This window comes from Dromiciops gliroides, chromosome 2 (genome assembly GCF_019393635.1).
Source record: "Dromiciops gliroides isolate mDroGli1 chromosome 2, mDroGli1.pri, whole genome shotgun sequence".
Lineage (NCBI taxonomy): Eukaryota > Metazoa > Chordata > Mammalia > Microbiotheria > Microbiotheriidae > Dromiciops > Dromiciops gliroides.
The window spans coordinates 242,360,936-242,388,031 of NC_057862.1; the positions used below are offsets into that span (position 1 = coordinate 242,360,936).

The window sequence follows — 27,096 nt, forward strand, 5'->3', positions numbered from 1 at the left end:
ATATAAATCCCCAAATCCCAAACTAGTTTAGTTACTTATATTATCATCATTATCTCCCAGTTACTTTTTAGTCTTATTCAGGCTTCACTCAGGAATGTTTTGGACTGCATGTTTGACACCTCTGACCTAGATAAAGCACCAGGAGGTTAAGTGATTTGCCCAGCATCAGTTCCACAATCAGTCATATGTCAGAAGCAAAATGTAAGCCCAACTCAGCCTGCTTCACACATGCACCATCTCTTACCCAAATACCATTTTTACAGAGTTGCACGTTTTCATGAATTGAGATATTAAGCAATTATAAGATGGTGGTCCTAGTGTAAAAAGTGAGGTGAATCAATGCAAAACATCCCTCACAGGTTGTTATTGATAACCTAGTCCAACTCTTTCATTTTATAGCTGAAGAGACTGAGGCTGAGAGAAGTGACTTGATTAAACAAGATTTTACACCGACCTCTAGGGGCAGTTATTTTTTTTTCTTTTTAAACAGATCTGAAACATGTCCAGAATAAGAATCTGTCTCCTGTGGCTTCAAGAAGTACAGAAAGGGTTTAGTAGGTTTAGGTAGAGAACACATTAACAAGAAGACATCACTGACACAGTTGACTTTCTTCCACCTTCTATCCCTCTTGCCGGTTGTTGAAAGGAATGTGTCAGTGATAGCCTCATGAGGGAGGCTGATAACTTGGGCACTTTGGAGATGAGGCAGTGTTACATGGTGGTAAGAATACTAGACTTGGAAGCACAGAACATTTGTTTAGTCCTGGCTCTGGCTCTTTCTAGTGGAATGACATTAGGTAAGTCACTTAACTACTTTCAGGCTCAATTTCTCAATTTGTATAATGGGAATACTTGTGAGGAAAACATTTTAAAGTTTCAGTTCAATTGTTTTTCAGTTGTGTCCAATTATCCATGATCCCACTTGGCATTTTCTTGCTAAAGATACTAGAGAGTTGTTTAGCATTTCCTTCTCAAGATCATTTTACAGATGAGGAAACTGAGGCAAACAGGATTGAGTGACTTGCCCAGAGTCACTTAGCTAGGAAGTGTCTGAGACTGGATTTGAACTCGGATCTTCCTGTCCCCAAGCCTGGTACTCTATCCACTGTGCCACCTAGGTGCCCATAATCCAAATATTCAGGCTTAATCTCTTTCTTCAGATAGCACCAACTACCTGCTAGTCCTATCAGACATTACCATTGTCTGGATATCTTGCCAGAACTTCAGATTCAACATATCCACAAAATTAACCCATCATCTTTGCTTTTAAACCCACCTTTCCTTCAAACTTCATTATTTCTCTTAAAAGGGTGCTGCCATCCTTCCAACCACCCAGGTTGTAACCTTGCAGTCATTTTCATCTCCTCTTTCTCCCTCCCCATTCCTCCCTACCCTCAAACCCATATCCATTCGGTTGATTATCTTTTATATCAGTCCTATGATCTCCATTGATGCTACTACCTCTTTAGATAATAATTCGTAATAATAATAATAATAGCTAGCATTTAGGTAGTGTCAGTCACTGTGCTAAGTGCTTTATAAATATTATCTCATTTGATATTCACAACAACCCAAAGAGGTAGGTGCTATTATTTTCCCCTTTCTACAGTTGAGGAAACTGAGGCAAATAGAAGTTAAGTGACTTACTAAGGTCATACTGCTATTAAGTGTCTGAGGTGGTACTTCAACTTAGACCTTCCTGACTCTAGGTCCAGTGTTCCATCCACCATACCACCTGTAGTTAAAGATCTCAGCATCTCTCTCCTCTAGATTAGTGGTTCTCAAAGTTTGGTATGGGGAACCCTAGGAATCTACAAGACCCTTTCAGAAGGCCCACAAAATCCAAAGTATTTTCATATCAATACCAAGATGTTTTAATTTTTAAAGTATGGCAAATATTGATAGATATAACCACCATAAACAAAAGATCTTGGCTTGGGGGGGGGTGGTAGTGGTGGTAGAATTGTCCTCAATAATTTGAAGAGTATAAAGAGGTCCTGAGACCAAAAGGTTTTGAGAAGTTTTGCCTTAGACTAAAACCCCAGCCTCCTAACTGATCTCTCCTATCCCACACAATGGTTGGATGGATAGCTTGCAAGCATATATAGGACAATCTCCCTCATCCCCTCAAGAATCTTCACTGTGGTTCCCTATTACATTATGCCTCCTTTTACTCCCCTCCTGTACTTTATTTTGTTTTATTTGTTTTTGCAGAGCAATGAGGGTTAAGTGACTTGCCCAGGGTCACATAGCTAGTGAGTGTCAAGTATCTGAGGCTGGATTTGAACTCAGGTCCTCCTGAATCCAGGCCTGATACTTTATCCACTAAGCCACCTGGTTGCCCCCCAATGTACTTTATGCTTTAGCCGAAAAGGCCTAATTGCTGTACCTTGACCTTCATCTTCTATTTCCTGATCTTTGCATAGACTGTACTCATGCCCAGAATGTATTCTGTCCCCACATCTTCATTTTAAAATCCCTGTCTTCTTCCAGAGCTTAGATTATGGGCCATATCCTATAGGAAGCCTTTCTTGATTTCCCCTAATTCTTAGGGCTTACTCCTTCTTCAAATTATTTTGATTTGGCACAGTGGATAGAATACTGGACCTGGAGTCAGGAAAACCTGAACTCAAATGTGGACTAGCTGTGTGACCCTCAGCAAGTCACTTTACCTCTGACTCAGTTTCCTCATCTGTAAAGTGGGGATGATAGCATCTTCCAAGACTGTGAGGAGGATCAAATGAGATAACAATTATAAAGTGCTTAGTATAGTACCTGGCACATAGTAAACGCTGTATAAATGTTAGCTATTATTATTTTAGTTCTCTAGTTACATGTTATATCCCCCAATTGAACCTAAGTTTTTTGAGGACAGTCTTTTTCATTTTCATCTTTGCATCAACAGCATCTAGCCCAGTGCCTTGCACAGAGGAGCTGTGTGATCAATGCTTAAGCTCCCTAAAGTTTAATGAGTATAGTTAAAAAATCTTTTGGTTTTCAAAGCCTTCTGTAATCTGGCAGAACTCTACCTTATCTCGTTCTATTGAATACCACCCACACGATGTCTTTGCCAATATATATTCCAGACAATAAACAAGAGTGAATAAACTATCCCATTGGGAGTAAGATTACTCAGTTCAACCATGAAAGAATTTCAGCTATCACCCAAGGAAAAATTCCCCAAAGTCCCTAGGGTAGCAAGCTGGGGAGAGGAATATGATAGAGATTGTCAGCTAATCTACATGCAGCCTTCTTCCTAGAGTCTTTCTCTCTTTTCAGTAACCTGGAGAGAAGTTGATGTTGGGCATTTTCTCTCTCAAAGCTGGAAATTGAGAAACCCAGATTTCTCTCTTTCCCCAATTCTGCCCATTCCTCTCACAGGCACAGGTCATTGAGTAATCAATTCTTTTTTTTTTTTTTTGAGTAATCAATTCTTTACCAATGAGGAGAGAGTCCTATATGACTGGCCCTATAAGCCGAGGGTAATATTATTTTATTTCATTTTTTTGTAGGCAGGTTGGGGTACAGTAGATAGAATCTGGTACTTAGAATCAGGAAGACATGAGTTCAAATCCCACCTCAGACACTATGTAACCTTGTGTGATTCAGCCTTTCTGTGTCTTAGTTTCCTTAATCTGTTTTCTCCACAATGAAAAGGCCTTCCTCGTTCTCCACTCCACCCGTAAAGCACTTTATATTTACTTGGTACCTACATCACAGGACCATTGTTAGGGTCAAATGAGTTAATATATATTGAGCACTTTGTAAAATTTAAAGCACTATATAAATGCTAGCTATTATTATTGTTGTTATTTTGTGCTTTTTTTAACTTAAAAATCCATAGTAGCTGAAATATGATAATTAAGTATGCTAATATACTGTATGTACCTTGATTACCCAGATTTTTTTCCCCTAGGGACTCTTCTTCAATTACATTATGAGTTAAATAGGCTTTTGTGAGCTGGTCTAAGGGCCTAACCATTATTTTTAGCACAGTCTCTGTGTAGGAAAATCTATTCCTATATAGCTCTAAGCAGCTGGTCTGCAAAAGAATTTTTGGTATATGATTCATTGGGACTTTCTCTTCCTGAGATCTTTGTTATGACATTCTTAGTGGATGGAGAATTGGACTTAGGAAGACCCAAGTTTCAATTCTGTCATATACTTACTAGTCATGCAACCCTGGGCAAATAAGTAAATCACATTTTAACAATAATGATGATGACGATGATGACTAGCATTTATATAGCACCCATTACATGTCAGCCACTGTTAGGTGCTTTACAAATATTATCTCATTTGATCTTCACAATAACCCAACAAAGTGTTATGATTATCCCCATTTTATAGGTGAAGAAACTAAGGCAAACAGATTAAGTGATTTGCCCAAGGTTACCCGGCTGGTAAGTGTCTGAGGCTGGATTTGACTTTGGGTCTTTCTGACTCTAGGTCCAGGGCTCTATCCATTATACCACCTGCCTGCCTTGTCCTGGTTTGGCCAAGTTACTTAAACCTATCTGGACACCAGAATCCTCATTGGTGAAATGAAGAGGCTGGACTAAATGACCTTTAAACTCCTTTACCCTCCCTCAGCATGAGTTTCCTCATTTGTAAAAGAGGGATGGTCATTCATCTCACAGGGTTGTAGTGAGAATCAAATGAAATGCTTTGCAAACCTACATAAGTGCTAGATGTTATTATTATATAATTATTATGATATACAAATTATATTTATGTATAAACTATTATTATGATATATTAATTCTGATTATTATGTATAAATGAGGATAATGATATATAAATTCTATTTCAAACCATGAGTCTTTCAAGTAGCCACTTGCCTGGGATGAATAAGACTGCTTATGCTGGGCAAATTTTTAAAATTCCGATTTTATTGAATTTGACTACTGATCTCATCAGAGGATAGAATCATAGGTTTCAACCTAAAAGGGACTTTGGAGGTCATCCAGGCCAACTCTATTGTTTAACAAATAAGAAAACTGAGGCCCAGGGAAGTTAGCAACTTGCCTAAAATCACCCAGTGAGTAAGTAACAAAGGAATTTACACTCTAGTCTTTTGCTTCAGATCTAGCATGGAGGGCCAGACTAGCCATAACTAAACCAGATTTCTGAATAAAACGAAGAGTGTACTCTGCTCTTTAAACCACATCTATGATGCAGGGAAAAGACTACTAGATTTACAATCAGACAACCTGGCTTTGCATCTTGATTCTGCATGATCCCTTGGCCAAGTTACTTAAACCAATCTGGGCACCAAATTCCTCATCGGCAAAATGAAAGGGCTAGACTACATGACCTTTGAAATCCCTTCTAGAGTTTTGTTCCCATATAGCTGAAACAACCTTGAATTGGGAATACAAAGTAACTTTGACGCTTTTTAATATTCTCAGCTTACTTTTTTATCTTCCTGTGTGTGTGTGTGTGTGTGTGTGTGTGTTTCAGCATTTGCCGGGGCTCAGAATGCCCTAAAGTTTTGTCATCCATTGCTTATGATTTAGAGTTAGTAGTTTTTGGTGGCAAAATTTGAAGGAGGAGGGGACTGTCTTTCTCAGAATTCCAGATTTTATGAAATCTCTGTAGACTAGTGTTCTGTGTTCATATCATCTCTACCAAATGGGGAACAAACATATGATTCAATGCTACTGTTGGAAATATTTATAGGCTGCCTGCTCCATCTGACTTACCAGAGGTTTACATCAGGAAAGGTAAAATCTACAGAATTTTTTTTTGCACTGTTCAAGCCCATCAATTCAGAGCAGCATTTGCCTCTCTACTACTGCCCTCACCATTTGCTTTTCTTATCCTTTTCCAAAGTCACTTTTGCATTAAGAATCCTATAATCTCATTGGCCAGCTAAACCAACCACGACTATAGCATGCCTCTCTTGAAGAATAACTGACAAGTGGTTCTTTAACCTCTGCTTGAAATCTTTGGGTGAGGGGGAACTCACGACTCTCCTAAGGCAGTCCATTCCACTTCTAAAATTCTATGAAAAATTTCTTATGCCAAGTAGAGATGTGTTTCTCTGCAAATTCTATCCAGTGGTTCCAGTTCTGCCCCCTTAGAATTAGTCCTTTGATTTGATGATCTTTCAGATATTTGAAGATAGCTAGCATGCTTTATCTTCTCCAGGTTAGCTATGTCTAGTTCGTTCCAAGGTTCTTCGTATGGTAGTATGTTTTCCAATCTCCTCCTTTTAGGTTTCTTGGCATGAGACAGTGAAACGCATGATTGTCTATCAGATTCTACTTAATCCTTTTATTGTTTGCCATTGATTATAAGCACCCAAAGCAGTGTTTGTCATCAGCTCCCTTGGCAGTATGTCAAAGCATATGGATCCCTTCTCAGAATAATGTTTTGAAATACATAAAAAATACACAAGGGGGCAGCTAGGTGGCGCAGTGGATAGAGCACCAACCCTGGAGTCAGGAGGACCTGAGTTCAAATCCAGCCTCAGACATTTCACACTTACAAGCTGTGTAACCCTAGGCAAGTCACTTAACCCCAACTGCCTCACCAAAAAAAAAAAAAAATACATAAGGTTACAAAGGAAATCTATTATATAAAAATACAATTATCAAAATACTTTTAAAAAAGAACCCTTGGGGCAGCTAGGTGGTGCAGTGGGCAAGTCACTTAACCCCAATTGCCTCACCAAAAAAAAAAAAAAAAGAACCCTTAATCTAGAACATGATGCAGCTTAGCCTAGCATAGTGCTCAAATGCCTAAATGATTGACTAGGCTCAAAAAGGATGTATGAACATATTTAAAATGGTAGAATATCTTTGGGGGTGAGGTGGGGCTAAGGGGAATATTTTTAGTGAATATTGGGTTCCTTGAATGGTTGCTAAGTCAGTTATCACAGCTTGCTGAGACTCACCTTCCCAGAGAAAACCATCAGCTTCCTTTAGCTAGCTAGAGCATCACCTCTAGGCCTCCTGGAGAGGTCTGTGGGCCTTACAGGCCATACAGGAAAGAGGGATAGGTGAGAAGGGAGGAAGAAGAGGCAGTGTGGAGAAAAGAGAAAAGGAAAAAGGAGGTGCATCTGGTGATTAGAGGGGGAAGGGGAAGGGAGGAAGCAATGATACACCAGGAGCCTTCAGAAACTGCCCATGGAGTCTCTCTGATGTGCCTGTGTAAACAAACAACCTCCCCAGGGACTCTGGAGCCCTGGCCAAAGTTTCACCTATGCATTCTTTCCAAGAGGCTGGCTGATGGATTGGGGACTCAGGACCTCTCTTGGACTCAAAGATTTTGAGCAAGATTCCTTCTCTGTGTTGGTCAGTGTCTGAGCCCAGGAATCTAAACACCGAGTGAGTGCATTTTTATCTACTGGCAATTCCACAATGCACAACACCCCACCCCCCCCTTGTTCTGTAGAAAGCTGCCAGATTTATTTGGGATTTCTCCTCAGTCCACAAAACTGTGATGAACACAGAAATGGAGAAGGAATAGGCAGACTGGGCAGAGTGACCACCAGATCCCTTTTTTTTTGAAGTGCAGAGGGACGGGTCAGACCATTCCTGGCTAGAACGACAGAAGTATTTCCAGCTGCCAAACAGCTGGAGGGGGAGGGAATCTGCTTTCCCACCGCACAGTGGAGAGAGAGAGAGCGAGAGAGAGCTTTAATCCGTATTTTGCTGTTTGTCAACCCAGGCAGTTGAGGTGTGGAGAAGAGCAGATGTGGCTTTTGTTGACAGATCTCTCTTTCCCTTTGACCTTTCTTATCTCCCCTCCTCTATCTTCCCCAAATCTCAATCTGAAGCCAGCCAAGTTGGGGAATCTTCTGTGCACCTGTGTAAATGCCTTTACAGTGGGGTCAGGGAAGGGTTATAGCAGAAATAGCGATTCAAATTTCCAGTGAAAATGGCTGATTAGATAGTGGTAGTAGTGGAAGGGGTAGGGGGTACTTAGTGGTTTTTGTTTCAAAGGATTCAATCAACTGGCGGCTCCCTCAGGAGATGGACCCCATTTTTGGAGGTCTTCAAGCAGAGAGTGGATCACTTTTCTGGAATGTCGTAGGATTGAACTAGATGACCTCTGAAATTCCTTACAACTCTGAGCCCAGATGGTGGCCAAGTAGATAGAGCACCAGGCCTGGAGTCAAGAAGACTTGAGTTCAAACCCAGCCTCAGATGCTTCCCAGCTGTGTGACCCTGGGCAAGTCACTTAACTTCTGTTTGTTTCAGTTTCCTCAACTACAAAATGGGGATAATAACACCAACTACCTCACAGGGTTGCTGTGAGCATCAAATGACATACTTATAAAAAGTACTTAACACAGTTCCTGGTGCATAGCATTATTTAAATGCTTATTCCCTTTGTCAAAATGAAAATTCTAGGTTTCGGCTTTCATCCTAATTAACAAGGCAAAACTCAGGAGAAAGGGAATTAAAAGGAGTTAATAAAAAAATATGCCAAGGTAGCAATGTTCATTGATGGGTTGATCACAATGTAGCTAGGAGAAGCAGTTTTAAAGGGAAAGATTAAAGTTGTCTTAGAATATTTTGATTTTGAGGCTGTGGTGAGGAATCTAGATGCAGATAACCTAGAGGCATTTGAAGATAGGAATCTGGAGACCGGCCACACTTGGAGATGAATTCAGAAATGATCACAATGAGGTTCTTGAAGAAATTAGACTCTTAGTTGAAAGGAACCTCCAGAAAGTATCTGCTCTAGCCCAGACTGGAGCAGGAATTCCCATCATGAGATCCCCAACACATTGAAGCTATGCTGGGAAGGAGAATCCCTTACTTACCTTCTGAAGTACCCCTTTTCAATTGTGAATAATTAGGAAGTTAGGTAGTCTTTCTGCCCATTGTTAATGATTCTGCACTTCATGATCTATGATGAGAACTGGGAGAATTAGAAAAGGCCTCCAAGAGCTCTTAGTCTAAATTCTTTGACAGGACTGTGGTCTAATTTATTGCTATCCTTTCCTCTCTAGTTTCCTCCCCCCAATCTTTTTACCCTCATCTTTAATCCCCAATGGGGGGGGCATCAACCCATAAATTTAGAACTGGAATAAAAGTAGCTAGTATGTAAATACTAGGTTTAAGGTTTGCAAAGCACTTGAAAAATATCTAATTTTATACTCCCAACAGCCCTGAAAGATAGGTGTTATTATTGTCCCCATTTATACATGAAGAAACTGGGGCAGGCAACAGATTTGCCACAACCAGACTGTTAAGTATTTAAGACAGGATATGAACTCAAGTCTTCCAGATTCCAGGTCCAGTACTCTGGCCATTGGGCTGCCCAGCTATCCAAGTGGAAGGGAGCTTATAATTCATTTAGTACAGTGGTTCTCAAACTTTTTCATCTGATTACTTTTACACTTAAAAAAAAATAATGAAGACTACCCCTCCACAAAGAACTTTTATTAATGTGAGTTATATCTACTGATATTTACCATGTTAGAAATTTAAAAAATCTTATTATTGTCTTTTTTCTTTTCTTTTCTTTTTTGGTCAGGCAGTTGGGGTTAAGTGACTTGCCCAGGGTCACACAGCTAGTAAGTGTTAAGTGACTGAGGCTGGATTTGAACTCAGGTCCTCCTGAATCCAGGGCCGGTACTTTATCCACTGCGCCACCTAGCTGCGCCCAAAAATCTTATTATTGTGAAAATAATTTTGACCTCAGAAAGGGACTCGGGACTCAGGACTCCTATGAGTCCCCAAACCATACTTTGAGAACTGCTGATTTAGGTCAATTTACAGATGATAAAACATGTTTCTGGAAAATAGCCTTCTGGATCCTTGGGCAATAACACTTAATTAACAGCTAATTAATAACAAATGCTAATTCAAGACCTAACCCTCTGAGATGGAACATTTTACTCATATTGATCTATCTTCCATAGTCGTGGAGTTCTTTGGGAAACAGCAGTCATATTGCAGCATTGCAAACTACTTGAGCATAAGAAAGAGTAGCAAATAGCCGAAGGCCCCGGTCACAAATTGTGACTGGGAGCGGAAGCCAAGGGGGTCAATGTGGAGGGGAGAATATTGGTTGAACATTTTTGCCAGCCATGTGGGAAGGTAATCATGACTGAAAACATTACTCACCAATCTGTACCTCAATTTCCAAATAGGAAGGACAGATTGTTTATGAGGATAAAAATGTGTTTCTGGCATCTGTTCTGTGACACAATTCTGAGCCTAGGACAAAGCATTCTGAGTTTGCCTTGGAGTCATTTATTCCTGAAAGTGGGGAGGGGAGGAGAAAACTATTTTTCCCCCTTTTGTGTGGTTTCCCATTGTGCAGTCCTACTGAATAGTTATTGTTTTGTTTCTCTCTTTGTTATTTTGTCTGGGAGAGAGGTAGGAGTGTATACAAACATCTTTATAAATAGATTTAATTTGGTTTTTCCCATTGAGAGAATTGCTTAGTGTTTGGTAGTGGTGGTGGCCAGAGGAGATGCCCAGGAACCACAGGTTCAAATCCCAGCAGGGTGACTCAGACTGTTGGTGTAAGGTTTTGTGTGAGCACTAAGTGGCCATGCCCTGGCACACTAGGAGTGGCATCTGCTGGTCTTTTAAGAGAGCAGTGAGCCCATGATCAGGATTTTGTTCATCTAGGAGACTGGATTGTGAATCAGTCAAAGCTTTGTGTGCTAAACCCTGGGGATAGGAAGAAAGGCAAAAGACAATCTTTGCTCTCCAAGAGCTCACAGTCTATTGGGGGAGACAAATGGAAATACTTATGTACAAAATTATGTATAAAGGATTCATCAGAGGTAATCAACAGAAGAAAGGTACTACTAGCATTAAAGGGGACTGGAAATCCATTGGTTTGTCATACTTGCCACCCGAGGCATAAAACCTCCAGACTATGAGGGAGAGGAAAACCTCTGGACTCCAAGGTTTAGGGGAATTTCTACTTTCTAGCCAAAGGTATATGAATTAATCTGAAATCTTGAATTTGGAGGAAGGGGAAACATGAAGCCAGTTGATAAAGATGGATACTTTCTGGGAAGGTCTTGAGCTTGTGGGTTTATAGACATTGCCCTTCTACTTCTGGGAAGCTTGTCTCTGGCAATACATGGCTCTTGCTTTTCAGCTGAGATAGTGAGTTTCATTTCCAAGATGTTTTGTCATTCATGAGTTCCATATTAGCATTTATTCCTCCATTTCCAAAAGCAGCAGTTTTTGGTGTTATTTTTTTTACAGTACAGGTAACCACTATGTGCTCTTCTGTGCGTGTGTGTGTGTGTGTGTGTGTGTGTGTGTCTGTATGTATTTATCTACTTCTGAATTTGATAGAAGTGGCAGGAGGAACACTTCAGCTGAATCAGGAAAAATTCTCAAGGTAATTAATTGTGAGGAATATCTAAAAAGACTGATTTCAGGACAGCTAGGGATCACAGTGGATAGAGCACCGGCCCTGGATTCAAGAGGGCCTGAGTTCAAATTTGACCTCAGACACTTGACACTTACTAGCTGTGTGACCCTGGGCAAGTCACTGAACCCCAATTGCCTCACAAAAAAAATACTGATTTCACGAGAATTTGAGGAATTGAAAAAGATTAGAGAAAGGATTACAGAGAAAGGAAGGAACAATTTGGAAAGAAGGGAGTAGACTAGGTGTGTGTATGTGAATCCAAGTTCCCAAGGTGCTCTTTGAAAGCTTGTGGAGACTTTGTGAGAAGTTCAATGATTGAAGAAATGCAGATGTTCTTATATCCACAATAGGAAAAAGAAGGGCAGCTTAGTGGCACTATAGTGCACAGAGTGCTGGGCTGGGAGTTGGGAAGACTCATCTTCCTGAGTTCAAATCCGGCCTCAGACATTTACTAGCTGGGTTATCCTATTTGCCTTAGTTTCCTCATCTGTAAAATGATTGGGAGAAGGAAATGGCAACTCATTCCAGTATGTCTGCCAAGAAAACCCCAGATGGGGTCATAAAGAGTCAGGCATGCCTGAAAACAACTCAACAACAACAAAAAGAATGTATAATATATGGTATGGTCAGTTATGTTCACTATAATTGTTTATATTTGTGGGACATGTAATTTCTCTGACTATAGACAGAAGATGAAAATTTGGCCACTAACTATAAGTTGTGTATTTTTTGTCTTTTATTTTTGAAGAGAATCAGTGACCTCACAGTGTGATGTCTTGACTTTTGAGTGAATTGGATTTAAGGGAGGTAGAGTTGCACAAGTTGTTGGCCTGACTCTCTTCCTGAGTCATCAAAGTCCAGTGGCAAGACAAAAGTCAGGATAGCTGGTGATGGCTTGGGATGCAGTAGATGACTTTGGCATCTTAAGATGTCTGACCAAGCTCTAAGTGCTCCACAGTGTCTGCTTTAGCCACCTTTGTTGCCTTTGGAACAAATTGTTCTTCTCTACCCTTTTTGCCAAGGGAAGTCTCCTCGGGCTTGGGGTAGACATCCCCTAATGCACTGATGATTTCAAGGCCTATTGAATCCTGTCAACCTGCTGAGATGGTTTACCTGTGTGTGGCCACTGTGCATCCTACAGTTTCTTGGAACTACAGGTGAGAGATGGGTGAATCAAATGGCCACCAAAGGTGGATGAGCAGTGCTGAAGAGGGTATGGCAAGCCCTTACACCAGGGGTGTGTGAGAATTGGAATGATACCCCCTGCCGGGAGGGACATTGTGAGCTCTGGCCTGAAAAGAAACCATGTGACTTCAGCATCAGGAAATGACCTTTTCTGGGATTTTGAAGGTCAGATTGGCATCAGGAAGTGATGTTTGATGCCATGGGTCCTGTCAATCAGTGCTACCAACCAATTAGCTTGGAGCTGTGTGTGTTTATGACCCTATTTCCTGTTTCACAGGAAGCTTCTGGGAGGATCGAGGCCTTTCGTTTTGGGACCTCAGCTGGGCGGGAGGACAGGCTCTGGGCTCTCTTAGATAGTTAGATGAAGTTTGCTTTTTACCACTCTCTCTCTCTTCACTAACTTCTGATGCATTCTAATAAATACTTAAAAGTCTAACCTCTCACTAAATCTTCTAATTTAAGGTGGCCACTCATTAGATTTTAGACATCATAAGTGCTAGTACTCCTGAACACCCCATATACATACTAATAATAAGTTAACATACGATCATTTGTAGATGGTACTAAAGATGAACCTAGCAAGATAATAAAGGTGAAAGGACAGATTCCAGAACTTCATGAGCTAAGTTTGAAGCTAGGAGTGATGAATACTACATTTAATTTTGAACAAATCAAGCTGAGCAAGAGAACCACTTGGAAGCATGGAATAAAAGAAATCACAGAGGACTGACTAATTTGACTGAGTCTTTATACATAGGGAGGTGCTAATCAGGCATAGTGTAGACCAACTCAGATTAGCAGTAGGAGCATCTGTTCAACACGGATGTTACATTCATAAAGGGAATTTTAATGGAAAGTTCCTGAGATGGAAAAGAGGACACTGAAGTTTACATTTCCAGGTTTGTGAATTACTCCAGATAGGTGGGTTTTCTGCACTTATGTTCTTTGTTGGCAGTTTTATATAAGTGTGTGCCAACTCTTCCCCACAGATGCTGAGTGCTTTGGTTGGGAGAATGTGGCCAAAGTTTAGGTGTGGATTATGATGAATTTCTCATTCTTGCATTTGCTTTATATATGAGTGTCTGTGTTGTTATCATTGATTTGCCTCAAGTGTGTGACTATGTTTAAAACCTAAAAGTGTCATATTGTGAATGAATGGTTTTGTGTAAAGGGAATAAATGGTGCAGGTGGAAGAGCTGAAGTGGCTGATAGAAGGGAATGTATTTCTCTTATAACAAGGTTACTCATAGGACTGTTAGAATATAAGGGTGGCAGTGGTCTTTTTCTAAACCTGTTAGTGTGAGAAGATATTGGAATCATGAACCAGCCTAGAGAGTTAGCAGGGATCTATTAACTCTTGTGTGAGAGGTATGGGTAATTACTCCATGAATGCTTTACATTAATCTGGAAAAGACAAGATATAGAGGGACATAATAGGTATTTTCAGGTATTAAGAAGGGTTGTCATATGGCATAGAAATTAGATATGTCCTATTTAACTTTAGAAAGGGCACAGGTAAGAGCAATAGGGAGCCATGGAAAGAAAGTGAACTCGGGTTTGATGTAAAGGAAAACTTTCTAACAATTAGAGCCATCAAAAAATATCAAATGGGTTACCTAAGGAGGGAGTGTGTTCCCCTTCACTAGCGGCCTTTAAACAAAGGTTAGATGAACACATATTGGAAATATCGCAGAGTATATTCTTGTTTAATTAAGGCTTGGGCTAGATAATGCTAATAAAGACATTTGACATTCCTGTGAGGAAAGAAAAAAATCTTTTCTAGGTCAAATACCAAGACAGTAAGAATCCTAGTCATGGAAACTTTCATTTGTGAGTCTTGTCCTCCATTTTCAGCAGCTAGAAGCTGATCTTGGAGTAACTTCCCAAACCCTGTATAATAAAGAACCAATAAATCATTTAATCTTTTTAATTCAATATTTTTTAAAATTCTGGGTCAAATTAAAAAAATAAAATGATCTTTTATGTATACAAAGAATAACAGAAAAATATATATAAAATGACAAATCTTTTACACACAGCTCATTTTTCTCTTCTATGTATAAAATAAATTTAACACCGTAGTTTCAAAGCTTTTTCTTTTTTCACCTCTGGCCTTCCTTCTGTTTTCATCTGTGTGTTTTTAAAAAATGATTCAGTGTCCTTCTCTTTCTTTACATTTTCTTTTAATTTTTTTTTGCTACCTTATCATTAGACCTCTTCACAATTTACTCTGTCAAACTGATACAAAAAAAGTATTAAAAAAACCCCACAAAAACACTTGTAACAAAACTGCAGAGTCAAAATAGACTCTCACATTGGTCATGTCCAAAAACTTCTACCTTATTCTGTTTTGTGAGTCCATCCATCAATTTTCTGTTAGAAGCTAAGTAACAGGCTTCACTGCTGATCCCCTGGAATAGTGGCTGATCATTACATTGATCACAGTTCTTATGTCTGTCAAAGTGGCTTTTCTTTGCAATGTTATTGTATAAATTGTTTAGTGTGTCCTGCTTACTGTATTCTTTATCAGTTCATCTGTGTCTTTCCAGTATATTCTTGGAAATCCTCCCATTTGTCATTTCTTACAGTGCAATAATATTTTATTATGTTCTTATAAAACATAACTCATTTGGCCATCCCAAATTTATAAGTATCCTCTTGGTTTCCAGTTCTTTGCAACAACAACAACGATGAAAATAGCAGTAGTAGTAGTAGTAGATGTTGTAAACATTCTTATAAATCAGTCCCTTTGCTCTCCTATCTCTTTGGATTATAAATTTAGCAATTTGATCATGCGATCAAAGTGTATACAAAGATTGGAGGCTTGGTAACAAATTGTTTACTAGACTGACTAAACCAATTCACAGATCCATCAAAACAGCACATCAGTCTATTTTCTTGATATTAACACCTTTAAAAATCGTTATCTTCCTTTTTTATTATCTTTGCCAATATGATGGATGTGTATTTGTCTTTGATGTAGTCTTCATCGTTTAAGGTCTAAGTTATGCATCCATTTGCATCTTGTCTTAGTTTATGGTATGAGTGCTGGTCTAAATCTAATTTCTGCCAGACTGTATTCTGGTTTTTTCAGCAGCTGTTGTTGAATAGTAAATCTTTACCTTAGCAGTTGAGGTCTTTAGATTTATAGAACACTATGCTACTATGTAAATTTGCTTATTCCTATTGTATACTGAGTTGTTCCATTGATTAACTTTTCTGATTTTAACTAGTAGCAGATTGTTTTGATGATTATTATTTTGTAGTATAATGTGAAATCTGGTGATGTTAGATCCCTCTCCTTTCCATTTTTTCATCATTTCCCTTAATACTGTTGGTCTTTTGTCGTTGTTGTTGTTGTTATTATTAATGGATGAATAGTTTCATATATTTCTAACTCTATGAAGTAATCATTTAATTATTTGGTATGGCGTCCAATACTTAATTATTATTTATACGGGGGGGGGGCAGCTAGGTGGCACAGTGACAAAGCACTGACCCTGGATTCAAAAGAACCTGAGTTCAAATCCAGCTTTAGACACTTCTTGACACTTACTAGCTGTGTGACCCTGGGCAAGTCACTTAACCCTCATTGCCCCACCCCCCAAAACTATTATTTATATGTCCCAACCACAAGCAATCACTCTCCATAATTATTTAAGATTGCCTTTATTTTGGGAAAGAGTGTTTTGTAGTTATATTTGTATAGTTCCTATGTGTAGGAGAACTGTGAAATGTTTTCTATTTTAATGTTGCTATAGTCACCTTGATAATATTTTATTTAAAATATTTGCATTGATATTCATAGATGTTTATATTGGTCTATAGTTTTTGTTTTCTTTTTTATCTCTCTTTGGTTTAGGTGTCAAGGCCATATTTGTATCATAGAAGGAATTTCCTAGGGTTCCTTATTTTGCTATTTGTTTCCCCCAATTTTTTACATAATGGAGATAATTGCTGTTTGAATGTTTGATAGAATTCATTTGTAAATCCACCTCTTTCTGGAGTTGTTGTTTTTCCCCTGATTCATTATTGTTTGTTCAGTTTGCTTTTCTGAGAATAATTGATTTAAATTCTCTGTTCTGTTAGCCTTGATATTTTGTATTTTAAGTATATTAATCTGTTTCAGTTAAGTAGTTTTGTTGGTATATAGTTGGGCAAAAGTTTCTAATAATTTCCCTTTTTCATTTGTTGTAAAGTTTTTTTTTTCTTTTCTTTCCTTTCTTTTCTTTTTATTTTTCTGGACATTTGGTTTTCCTCTCTCTTTAAATTTCTAATGGTTTATTTGTTTATTCTCCCTCTAGTCTTTGAGAATAGATGAGCCTCAAAAGCAAAATTAATTACGAGGCTAAAATGGTGACCTACAAGAGAAAAAGGGATAAAAAATCAGTCCAAAAGAAATAAATATAGGAAAACATAAACCCAGTAATGACCTTAAATTTGAATCATTAGATAGTCCAATAACATGAGAATGGCAGAGTTGGATTAAGGAACAAAACCCCACAATTTGCTTTATACAAGAAACATATTGAAAAGTAAGTTGTATACAGAATGAAAATGAGAGACTGGAAAAACATTTACCATGCATCAAGTGATTTTTTTAAAAGCAGGAGTTATTACAACATATCAGACAAAACCAAAACAAAAATTCATAATGTCAACAGATATATGGGGGAAATTACATCTGGTTTTAAAGGTACTATAGATAATGAAAAATATATATCCTAAACATATAAAACTGATGGCATAGGATTTAAGGCAAAGAAATAAAACTATATTCAACATCCCTAATACATATTGATGCAAAAAATTAAATCCTAGCAAAAAATACTAGAACAAAGTTCACTTGGATGAAAATAAATGACACAATAAAAATATGACTGAAAAGCAGACCAAATTATATTGTGAAGCAGAAATCATCAAAGCTATTTGGGAATGGTTTTTTAAAAATTAAGTATATTGGTGAAACAAACTAGATGAACAAATATCAGAAAAATAACCCAGGGTTTGATAAACCAAAGACCATAAGCTATCTGGAAAACAATTCTCTCTTAGACAAGAACTGCTGGAAAATTTATAAATAATTTTTAAGGAGCTAGACCAGCATCGCATACATATTCCTCAATAAACTCCAAATGTACTTTGAAAGGTCACATCATTTTTTTAAATGAAAGCAATATCTTTCCAACTGTAGCTAGGGGAGGACAAAACAAGGGATGGAAGAGGTTACAAAAAGAGAGAGAGAGAGAGAGAGAGAGAGAGAGAGAGAGAGAGAGAGAGAGAGAGTATTTATTATATAAAATTGAAAAGCTTTTGCATGAACAAAATCAAAATATTTGGATAAGAAGGAAATCTGTTGATTAGGGTAAGTTACTGCATTAAATATTTCTGATATTTAATATCTTATTTCCAAGATGTATCAAAAGTTAACACAAATATTTAAGGCAAGAGCCATTTTTTCCAAAGGTTATTTACAAACAATTCTCAAAAAAGTATTGCAAACTATTAATAAGCATATACAATTATTCCAAATCTGTAATAATATTAAATTACAAATTAAATTAAAGCAACTCTGAAATTTCACCCAGCAAATTGACAAAGATGAAGAAAACTTAAAAACAATGTTGGAGTGGGTGCAGGAAGGAGATTCACTAATATAACTGTTGGTGGAATTTTAAATTGGTCTAATTATTATGGAAAGCAATTTAGAATTATGTTTAACCCCTCCCCACAAAAAAGGGACTTAAATGACAGTACCCTTAAAAGGGCTACCCAGAGATACCCTTAAAAGCGATATTCAGAAATACCACATGCATCACAGGAATTTCAAAGATGTAAACATCTCACATATACTAAAATATTCTTTGTTGTTGTTTGGTGATTTCAGTTGAGTCTAATTCTTCTTAACCCCATTTGGGGTTTTCTTGGCAAAGATACTGGAGTGGTTTGTTATTTTCTTCTTCAGCTTATTTTACACATAAGGAAACTGAGGCAAACAGAGTGACTTGCTAGGAGTCACACAGCTAGTAAGTGTCTGAAGCCAGATTTGAACTCAGGAAGATGAGTCTTCTTGACTTTAGGCCTGTCACTCTCTCCACTGTGCCACCTAGCTGCCTCCCCACAATTATTCTTTATAGCACTTCTTTTTTTGGTGACAACAAACTGGAAATAGAGCAGATGTCTATTTATTGGGGAACGGTAAACGAACTCTGGCACAAGAATGTAATGTAATCTTACTCTACCAAAGGGAAAAAAACAACAACATAAGGAATTCAGAGAAACATAAGAAAATTTATATGAAGTGATATCATGAAGTTAGCAGAACCAGCAACACCAATACACTCATTGACACTATTCCAGTTTATACAACAATGTAAGTAGGAAGAATAATATGATGAGACTTGTGTATTGCCTAAGCTTGGTTTGGGAGAAGTATTCAAAGTGTACCTTCCTAATTGCAATGATATGGCTGGGGCCATGCATGTGGAATACTGTTGATGCTGTCAGACACAGGCGATATATTGTTTAGTTTTGGTGATCTATCATTTTTTCCCCTTAAAAAATCTTTGTTAAAGGGTAGTTCTCTGGTAGAAAGGTAAAAGGAATGAATTCAGAAATGAATGCTATTTAAATAAATACAAAAGACAACAATAAAATTAAATGAAAATCAATAGAAAGGCTGACTTTTGAGGCAAGAGGTTTGTTTTTTTAAAAAACCCTCTAATTTTTAAATGGGGAAAGAGTCAGACTTATATACTTAGGTGATTATAGCAGTGACTCACATTTCCCTGACAACTGTCCAACCATTGGTTGGCTTCAGCCTAGGAGGAGAGAAGAACATAAATCACTGCCCATTTGCCAGGTAACACCATACTGCCTGGCTCTTGTAGGTTGCTGGCAACCAGTGAGGACTGCTGAGATCCAGGTCTGAGGGAGGCATCAGGAGTAGAACTGTGGAGGAAACAAGCAGGAAGGAGAATTCTTGATTTCAGCTTTGACTTTTTTGAGAACTGAACTGGACAGTACCCTAGAGATAATCAGCCTCCTATTGGATTCTATTCTGTTCTGAACCTCTAAATTTCCAAGTTTGATCTAGCACATTCAGAAGGGATGTTGTTGCCCCCTTCCCACCCCCAACCCCGGAAGGATGGAAATTATTAGTCTCAGAGGATGGCTGTTGTCAGAGGGGATAGTGAGAGGAGGAGACTCATACAGAAAACCTGGCAACATTGGTAACTTGGCTGCTGGGTTGAGACGTACAACAGTAGCTAAAGACCACCTGTATCCAGAGTGAGTTTAGAGTTAACATACCTCTGGCTTTCTTTAAAGCTAGTTCAAATCAGCTAGCTGATTGTTAACTTTCTATTGTGAGCATTTATACTTCAGAAATCAGTGAATGCTAAAACTCAGTACTTGATTTATTGTTTTGTTGATTTCCCAGAATTAAGAAAATGCTGGAGAAAATATTAATAATACAAATTAAACTTAAAAGGGTGCCATGGGTATATTTTTCCCACTAAAGAGCTGGTTGTTAAACATTTACATTTTACTCCTGGTTATGCCTCAAAGTAAAAGGAATGATCCTACTTGAAGTGAAAGGGACAGAGAATTCAGGTGGTGGGAGTCTCAGAAATAAGCTATGTAAGGCAGGGGTTTGTCACACGGGTAAAAACCACTATTGCTTGAAAAGCCAGGCTTGCCCAGAACACTTAGTAAGATATTGTTAGGTAAGTGCTGCCACAGGGAATGAAATTCCAGATTAATAATAATGATCACAACTATAACTACAAACAGCACAATAATAATAATAATATCTATCCCTTATATAGTACTTTAAAATTTGCAAAGTGCTTTACACGTGATCCTGATAACAACCTTATGATGTAGGTATTATTATCTCCATTTTACATATGAGGAAGATGAGGCTGAGAGTTTGTTACTTGTCCAATATCATACAACTATCAAATGTAGGAGGCAGGATTCAAACTCGGGTCTTCCTGACTCCAAGTCCAGTACTCTATTATGTCACCTAGAAGCTAGAATCATGAACATGGAGATTAATTCCTACCCCTGCTCCTCACTCCTCATCTAAGTCTTATTCTCTTTTTTGAATAATAGATAATAATAATAATAGCTAATATTTACATAGTACTTCACAAATATTCTTATTTGATCATCATACTAACCCTGGAAAAGAAGTGCTATTATTATTATTATTATTATTTCTTTTTTACAAATGAGAAAACTGAGGCAGTCAGGGGCTAAGTGATCTGCCCAGGGTCACATAGCTAGTAAGTGCCTGAGGCTGGATTTGAACTCAGTTCTCCCTGACTTCAAGTCAACTTCACCCACTGCATCATCTAGAGTGATGAGGGAAGAGAAGATTTATAGCAAACTGTATGACTTGTTCTGCTAACTAATGTCAATGGCTCAAGTTTCACTGATCCACACCTACAGACCTAGACCTGAGGCTGAGAGGTGTACTTGTAGTTCAATGAGCATCAGCATAAGGATTCATCTAGGAAGAAAGGAAATGGGAGAAGTTTTTTTTGTCTAGTCCTGTGAATAATTAATATTTTTCAAAATATTTTATTGTTGCTCTTTTTAGCATTGCTGTCACTCTCAATTATCCCCACTTCCCAATAGAACCCTCCCTTACAACAAAAAAGTATAATTAATCAAACATATTGACCTTATCCTCCAATGTATGCATAACTCCTTACCTAGAGTCTACATGAGGGCCAGCTAGGTGATGCAGTGGACAGAGAGCTGGGCCTGGAGTCAGGAAGAACTGAGTTAAAATCTGGCCTCAGACAACTTACTAGCTGTGTGACCCTGGACAGGTCATTTAACCCTGTTTGCCTCAGTTTCCACATCTGTAAAATGAGCTGGAGAAGGGAATGGCAAACTCTGAATGGGGTGACAAAGAGTGAGACATAACTGAAAAATGACTAATAGCAGCAGCAGCAACAGCAACAAGGAAAGAAGTCTGTGAGGACTCTCTCTAGTGAGATAATGATCCAAAATTAATTCTTTAAAGTTGTGATTGCATCCATGAGAGTTCTGATTTCTTTCAATGTTGTTTTTCTTAAATCATGGTAATTCATTGGGAAAAATTTATCTCATTTTTATCATCCACTTGTTACATGCTACCCTAAACGTTGCCCAGGTAGAAAACGATTGGTAAAAGCTCTATTGAGGAAGTTTCAGGAATATTAGGCTAAAGCCAGTTTAATTAGAAAGTAATAGAATGTTCAGAGATTGAAGGGTACTTTAGTGATCATCTAGTCCAATATCCACATTTTACAGATGAGGAAACTGAGGCCAAGAGAGATTAAGTAACTTGCCCAAGGTTACATGGCTATTAGTAGAACTGAAACTCTCTTGCTATTCAGTTATTGTATTCATGTTCATTTCTTTGTGCCCTGATTTGGGGTTTCCTTGGCAAAGACACTAGAATGGTTTACCATTTCCTCCTCCAGTTCATTTTATAGATAAGGAAACTGAAGCAAATTCTAGGGTTAAGTGATTTGCCCAGGGTCACACAGCTTGTGTCTGAGGTCAAATTTGAACTCGGGTCTTCCTGATTCCAGGTCCAGCACTTTATCCACTGAGCCACCTAGCTGCCCTCTTGACTCCTAGTATAAAGTTCTTGTAGCTATATATTGATCTCTGAAGCAAGGCTTAGTGGTGGACTGTGGATAGTTTTCTTTTCTCTTTGGTAATCAGTCCATGGTGGTAGAGTCACTTTGAGGCATGCCTGGGGACATTTTTAGTTCTTCCAACTATCCTTCCTTTAGCATGGTGTCCAGGTTCCTCACAATCTTGGTTCCATTTTACTTTATTTGTTAAAATTTTTAGTTTTTTCTTTGTAGTTTATTAAAATTCAATGTTTGGGGGGGGCAGCTAGATGGCGCAGTGGATAAAGCACTGGCCTTGAATTCAGGAGGACCTGAATTCAAATCCAGCCTCAGGCACTTGACACTTAACTAGCTGTGTGACCCTGGGCAAGTCACTTAACCCTCATTGGCCTGCAAAAGAACAATAACAACAACAACAACAACAACAACAACAAAAACCCACAAAATTCAATGCTTAGAATTGAACACAGTTATTTAAGATGTGGCCTGATAGGCTCAGAGAATCCAATGAGCTTTTTACTTCTTTGTGATTAGGATTCTATTTTTAAAGCTTTTTTTCTCTTTTCTTTCCTTTTTGTTTTGTTTTTGTTTTGTTTTGTTTTGTTTTGCGGGGCAATGAGGATTAAATGACTTGCCCAGGGTCACACAGCTAGTAAGTATTAAGTATCTGAGGCCACACTTGAACTCAGGTCCTCCTGAATCCAGGGCTGGTGCTTTATCCACCACACTACCTAGCTGCCACTAAAGGTGTTTTTTTTGTCTTTTTTTAAAATTCTTATTTATTTATTTTTTAAAAGTCGATTCATTTTTGTTTTGATGCAGTGGATATATTCCAACAACATGCCTGGTTCACATTGAATTGATTGTGGTAGACTAACACACCCAAATCTCAGCCACTGACTAGTTGCCTTCCTCTATCTTCTCCCTCAGACTTCATGACACTTTTTCATGTGATCAGAAAGAGATCCAAGACTGAATGAAGCCAAGAGTCTCAGTCATTCCAGGAGAATTTTCAAATTCCACTGACAGTCAGCACAAGAGTGTCTATACACTGTCTAAAATAGCTATTGCTATTGCTACTATAACTAATAATATTATTTCAGTTGTGGTTTTAAAATATAATGCTTTAAGTTTTCATATCTCTCAAATACACTCTCATCTTATCCTTGTAATAATGCTACGAGGTAGGTCCCAGAGCTATTGTTATCCCCACTTTAAAGATGAGGAAACTGAGAAGCCACCCCACTACTACTACCCTATTAACAGAGTTATAACCTGAGGCAAAAAGTTGCCTTGGGAAGGGAGATGACAACCCAGATGGCAGTCAGTGGGGGTGGGGCAATGGAGCTTGAAAGAAGGCTGCTTCGACAACAGGACCCTGGGGTTGGCAGCCTGAGGTTGGATAAGTAAACAGGGTCATATTGTCTGGGATGGGCTGATGGAGAACTACAGGGCATCTCTATAACATGTCAAGAGAGAAACCCTCCATCTCCCAATCCAGCCTCTGACCAGAGGTGGGGATGTTCCTGGCTTTGATAGAAGAGAAAGCATACCTCCTCTGGACACCTGGACTCTGGAATAAAACTCTGGTTACCTTGCTCTAGTTTTGGCTCTGTTTGTTACCATGGGCAAATTCCTTCCTCTGTCTGGACCCCAGTTTTCTCACGTGTAAAATGATTGGTTTTGGACATTCTCTAAAGTGCCTTTTACCTTTGAAACTATGATTTTAGAATCCTAACTCTTCCATCAGTGGGAGCAGGAAGAGGGGAGATGTGGCAGAAAGAACAATGGAGAAAAGAGCAAAGAGAATTCCTGGGTTTGTGTATCTGTATGGCTTCTTAGATGTGTGACCTTGTCCTGGTTTCAGTTTCCACATCAGGGTAGCTAAGGGGCACAGTAGATAGAGTGTCAAGCCTGGAGTGGATATCTGGCCTCAGATACTTCCTAGCTGTGTGACCCTGGGCAAGTCACTTAACCCTGATTGCCTCAGTTTCCTCATCTCTATAATGAGCTGCAGAAGGAAATGGCAAACCACTTCAGTATCTTTGCTAAGAAAAGCTCAAATGGGGATGTGAAGAGTGAGACATGACTGTAAAATGACTGAACAGCAACAACAAATTATTTTATGTTTTTTTGTTTTTGTTTTTTTGCGGGGCAATTGGGGTTAAGTGACTTGCCCAGGGTCACGCAGCTAGTAAGTGTTCAGTGTCTGAGGTCGGATTCGAACTCAGGTCCTCCTGAATCCAGGGCCGGTGCTCTATCCACTGCACCACCCAGCTGCCCCAACAAATTATTTTAACTCCTCAGGCCCTTTCTAGTTTTGTTACTATGACACTGTATTCACTGCCACCTTCGGTGAACTGATATTATACATGATAGACTTATTACACTTTCCTTTTCTCCTTCCTCTCTCCTTCTTGCCTAGTTTCTCATAAGTGATCGTGACCCTCAGTGCAACCTTCACTGTTCCCGGTCTCAGCCCAAACCGCTGTGCGCTTCAGATGGTAGGACCTATGAGTCGATGTGTGACTACCAGAGAGCCAAGTGCAGGGACGCAGCCTTGGGGGTGGTTCATCGAGGCAGGTGTAAAGGTAAGTGTGGACATCTCTGAATAGCCTGGAGGTGGTAGGGATCAAAGAATCACAGATCACAAAAGATTGTAGGCCTAAAGATGGAAGGGACTTCAGAGGCTATTATGTACAATTCTCTTTTTACATATTAGGAATTTGAGGATCAGGAATGACTTAGTCAAAGGTGTCAGAAGCAGGATTCAAACTCAGATTCTCTGGCTCCAGAACTAGTCCTCTTTCTTCTATAAGACACTGTCTCCCCACGTCCCAGTGTCCTCTTTGTCAGGACCTTAAACACAAGCACTCAGCATGTGTTTTCTTCCCCTCTTTTACTTTCATCATAGGGAAGAAGGACAGGATGGAGGAATCTCTTTCATCTGAAGGAATGAGCATCTCTCCCATTTCTGATAAGGCTTCCCTTGGAAAAAGGTTGGGGGAAGAACTGTTTTCTTTTGACTTTTTTTCTGAATTGAGATATATAAAATATAAGTTCCTAACAGAACTCAACTCTTTTTTTTTTAAGGACTCAACTCTTTTTTTTTGGGGGGGGGGTGAGGCAATTGGGTTTTAAGTGACTTGCCCAGAGTCACACAGCTAGTAAGTGTTAAGTGTCTGAGGTCAGATTTGAACTCAGGTCTTCCTGAATCCAGGGCCGGTGCTCTATCCACTGCGCCATCTAGCTGCCCCAGGACTCAACTCTTTATACAATACCATCCTGCTGATGACTAAAAATACATTGCTACAAACCCTTTGGTATATAAAATAAATGACTTATAATTGTTGGGTAGAAAAGGATCTTTGAAAAACCCAAGACAACTATTTTGTAAAAAATACAAGTAAAAGCCATGAAGGAGAGACTTTTTCCCCAGAGGGCTATTGGGGAATAATTTAAGTCTTTTGGAAAGATGAGCCTTTTTTTTCTTGTTAAATATTAACACCAAGAGGAAACTTAGAATAGATAATGGCATTGCTTTTTTGTTGTTGTTGTCCAGGAAATCCGTTGGTTATGTGCTGGTGATTCTTGAGATGTAAGCACTGCCACAGTACATTCCTTCCTGAGCAGAAGTTTGGACCATGTAGCCTCTATGGTCCCCTTTAAGTCTAAGACTCCATTTATGAGCGGGTTGAATTATTTCGGGATAACAAAAATCAATCACCTAGTCCAACCTGATCAATTTGCATTTGAAGTAACTGAGGCTTAATGAGAGGAAGCCTACACAGAAAATAAGTAATGGCATCATAATTTGGACCCAAATCCTGGATTGGCATTCAGAGTTCTTTCTACAGTATCATTCTGCCCTCCTCTCTACGTCTCAATTACTTAATTTCCCTCTAAGATTCCCAACAATATCTTTTCCTTAAGCTGGTTCTGGTGAGAGCTGGACATCGAGGCAATGGGTTCCCCCAAACTCACTTTCCTCTCTGTCTTTTTTTTTTTTTTTAGCGAGGCAATTGGGGTTAAGTGACTTGCCCAGGGTCACACAGCTAGTAAGTGTTAAGTGTCTGAGGCCGGATTTGAACTCAGGTACTCCTGACTTCAGGGCCAGTGCTCTATCCACTGTGCCACCTAGCTGCCCCTCCTCTCTGTCTTAAGATGCTCTTGATCCAAGTGAGTTGTGGTCTATTCCCCTTTCAGATGTTGGCCAAAGCAAGTGCCGCCAGGAGAGGACTCAAGCCTTGGAGCAGGCCAAGAAACCCCAGGAGGCGGTGTTTGTGCCAGAGTGCAATGAGGATGGCTCTTTTACGCAGGTAAGCCCCTTTCCATCACTCTTCACAGGTTCATTTTTTTTGGGGGGGGAGGATTGAGGGTTAAGGGAGATGCTTTCTGTGTCCCCCCCTTTTGTATTTTACAAGGCATCGGGTGATTTTTCTCTGCTATACTTTCTTGGTCATCCCTGTCTCCTCTTTCTTCCCCCCTTTCCCATTGTACCTTGCCAGCTGGCAATGGAATTTTTAAGAGATGCGTGAAGTGGGGAGCCAGGAAACCTGGATTTCTCGGTCCCCGTCCTCCCTGCTGGCTGTCTCCTTTGAATGCCAGACCTTCATTTTTCTCCCCTGTCAAGTGTAGGCTGATTTTTTTTCTCATAACTTGCCAATTTCCATGGAATTTTTCTTCCAAAGTACCCTCTTCTTCCCCTCATTTCTCTTTCTTCTCCCTATACAATTCTTTCCTCTCCTGTGTCCCATCCCCAAAGCTTTTTAGTGAAACATTGTCTAACTTGAGTTCCTGTTTCCTGGAGAGGGGAGCAGGGTGGGGCAGGTTGTAGTCTCCAAATATCCTCTATGGAGGTATTTCTGACTATGTTGATGTTGGCATGTGGTATTTACAGAGCATG

General features: G+C 39.1%; 1 protein-coding gene across 3 annotated transcripts in view; it reads left to right on the forward strand.

Moving 5' to 3' along the window:
• The window catches only part of SMOC1 (SPARC related modular calcium binding 1), a 219,690-nt gene that overhangs the window by 82,306 nt on the left and 110,288 nt on the right, over positions 1-27,096 (forward strand). For all 3 annotated transcript variants that reach the window (XM_043988243.1, XM_043988242.1, XM_043988244.1), the window contains exons 2-3: positions 24,616-24,781; positions 26,397-26,509. In XM_043988243.1, coding sequence (XP_043844178.1) covers positions 24,616-24,781; positions 26,397-26,509 — 279 coding nt within the window. The remainder of the gene's footprint in view (positions 1-24,615; positions 24,782-26,396; positions 26,510-27,096) is intronic.